At 38.7% G+C, this 1,732-nt stretch overlaps 1 protein-coding gene across 1 annotated transcript in view; it reads left to right on the forward strand.

Annotated features, from left to right (window-relative positions):
* The window catches only part of LOC106531041 (kinesin-like protein KIF13B), a gene marked incomplete in the record, with an annotated part of 109,575 nt that overhangs the window by 84,265 nt on the left and 23,578 nt on the right, over positions 1–1,732 (forward strand). Inside the window, 1 exon segment of the mRNA XM_014026801.1 lies at positions 380–495. Coding sequence (XP_013882255.1) covers positions 380–495 — 116 coding nt within the window.

Below are 1,732 nucleotides of genomic sequence, written 5' to 3' on the forward strand. Positions count from 1 at the left end.
ATACATACTGTATACCTTTCTGCAAGGTTATAATCATTATAATTATATAGATATGCATTTTTGTTACTGTGTTTTTGTTACCTCTGTTTTTGTAGGTGTGGAGCCAAGATGTCRGGTGTGTTGTCTTGTGTTTTCTTGATATWCTGTATATTTCGTATGTCTTCTGATCTCTCTTTCACTCTTTCCCATTAAATTTCACWTTTTTCTTCTCTTTCCTTTTTCTTTAAAAAAACTCACTGATGATGAATAAGCTATGAAAGTAATATTCAGTTCTGCTTTCTACTGAAGTGGCTAAAATAAATAAATAAATAAAACCTTATCTTTGTGCTCTTGCCCCCTCCCTTCTTTTCTCTGGGTCTCCTCATCTTTWCTCCATCAGTGCTTTCAGGCTTCGCTGCATCTTATCTCCCTCCAGTGAAGGCTGTACCCAAACTGCTGCTGTCTCTGCTTCCTGGTGGGAAGGAGGACAAAGAGCAGACAGCTGTCCATCAGCAGGTACACACAGTCAGCTTCGCCTGTTTTATCTAAGATCTGACTTTCATGTGCAGCGCCACAACTTCAATCTAAATATCTTCTTCTCTAATCAGTCCGGTCTTTTGTTGCCATRGAAACAGTGCCTATGCAGATGAAAAGACAATTAGTAAATTGTGTATAAATGTCCATGAAGGCTGTTTTTAGAAAGAAATGTACAAGAAAAAAGGCTGACCTCTATGTGAGAGTACCAGCTTGATTTTAAGATTTCTAAAAGAACTCAAGTTGTCATGTAGTCCAAACCATTCATGAAACAAAGACACAGTTTGAACAGTGTAGTGCTCAATAGACTCATAGAGAATATGTCCTCATTGTTTGACATATTGCTGTAAGAACATTCTGCTCCCATCTCTTCCACAGAGCAGCTGCAGGCTGGTCCTGACTGTAAAACTGCCTCTACTCGTAAACTTTATATTTTTGCAAACACTTCCTGCTTCCACAAACTTTCCACTTCTTTTACAGTTCATAGATCAAAACCGTTTTACAAAGCAAATCCACTAAATGGCCTCAAAGACAGTTCAGTCTTTCTGCTGCCTCTGATCGTTCATACGTCACTAATGGAGCTTTTAGAACTGACTCAGAGAGGCATGGAGCTGAGCTTAGCTGAGCTGAAGTGGAGCACTTCAAATTAAAAGCAGGGTTCCCACGAGTCCTTGAAGTCCTTTAAAGTTTGTGAATTTGAAAAAATGATTTCAAGGCCCTGGAAAGTTTGTAAAAACAGTCAAAAATTACACTTGTCCTTGAAAGTCCTTGAATTTTTGGGGGTATTGAAGTTCTCTTTTCACCTGACTGATTTTCATCATCTGTAAAAAAAATAATAATAATAATTATAAAATAAAAAAACCCAAGACCTACATTTGTTGTGGTGGATAACTCAGGATTATGGTAAACTGACATGGCTTTCAACAAATAACATGAATCATAGTCATAGTTTTAGCCAATCAGAGAAGAGTAGGGCAGGTCGTTGTTTCTGAGCCCAGGTGAGACCACTACAGTTCCTCCTGTCCTCACTGAGCGTCTGGACGTGTTCACATCCCCTCCTCCCAAACTGAGCTGCCCAACCTCCCAGGACATAATTACATGTCTGTGTATTGTGGATATGAATGTAGGGTGTACATTTAATCCACTTCCTTTCATTGGGCCTCATGCAAGAACATGTTCGTATTCTTATCCTAAATTTCTCTTACTTTTGTTCGTACAA

Source organism: Austrofundulus limnaeus, unplaced genomic scaffold, assembly GCF_001266775.1.
Source record: "Austrofundulus limnaeus strain Quisiro unplaced genomic scaffold, Austrofundulus_limnaeus-1.0 Scaffold590, whole genome shotgun sequence".
NCBI classification, from domain to species: Eukaryota; Metazoa; Chordata; class Actinopteri; order Cyprinodontiformes; family Rivulidae; genus Austrofundulus; species Austrofundulus limnaeus.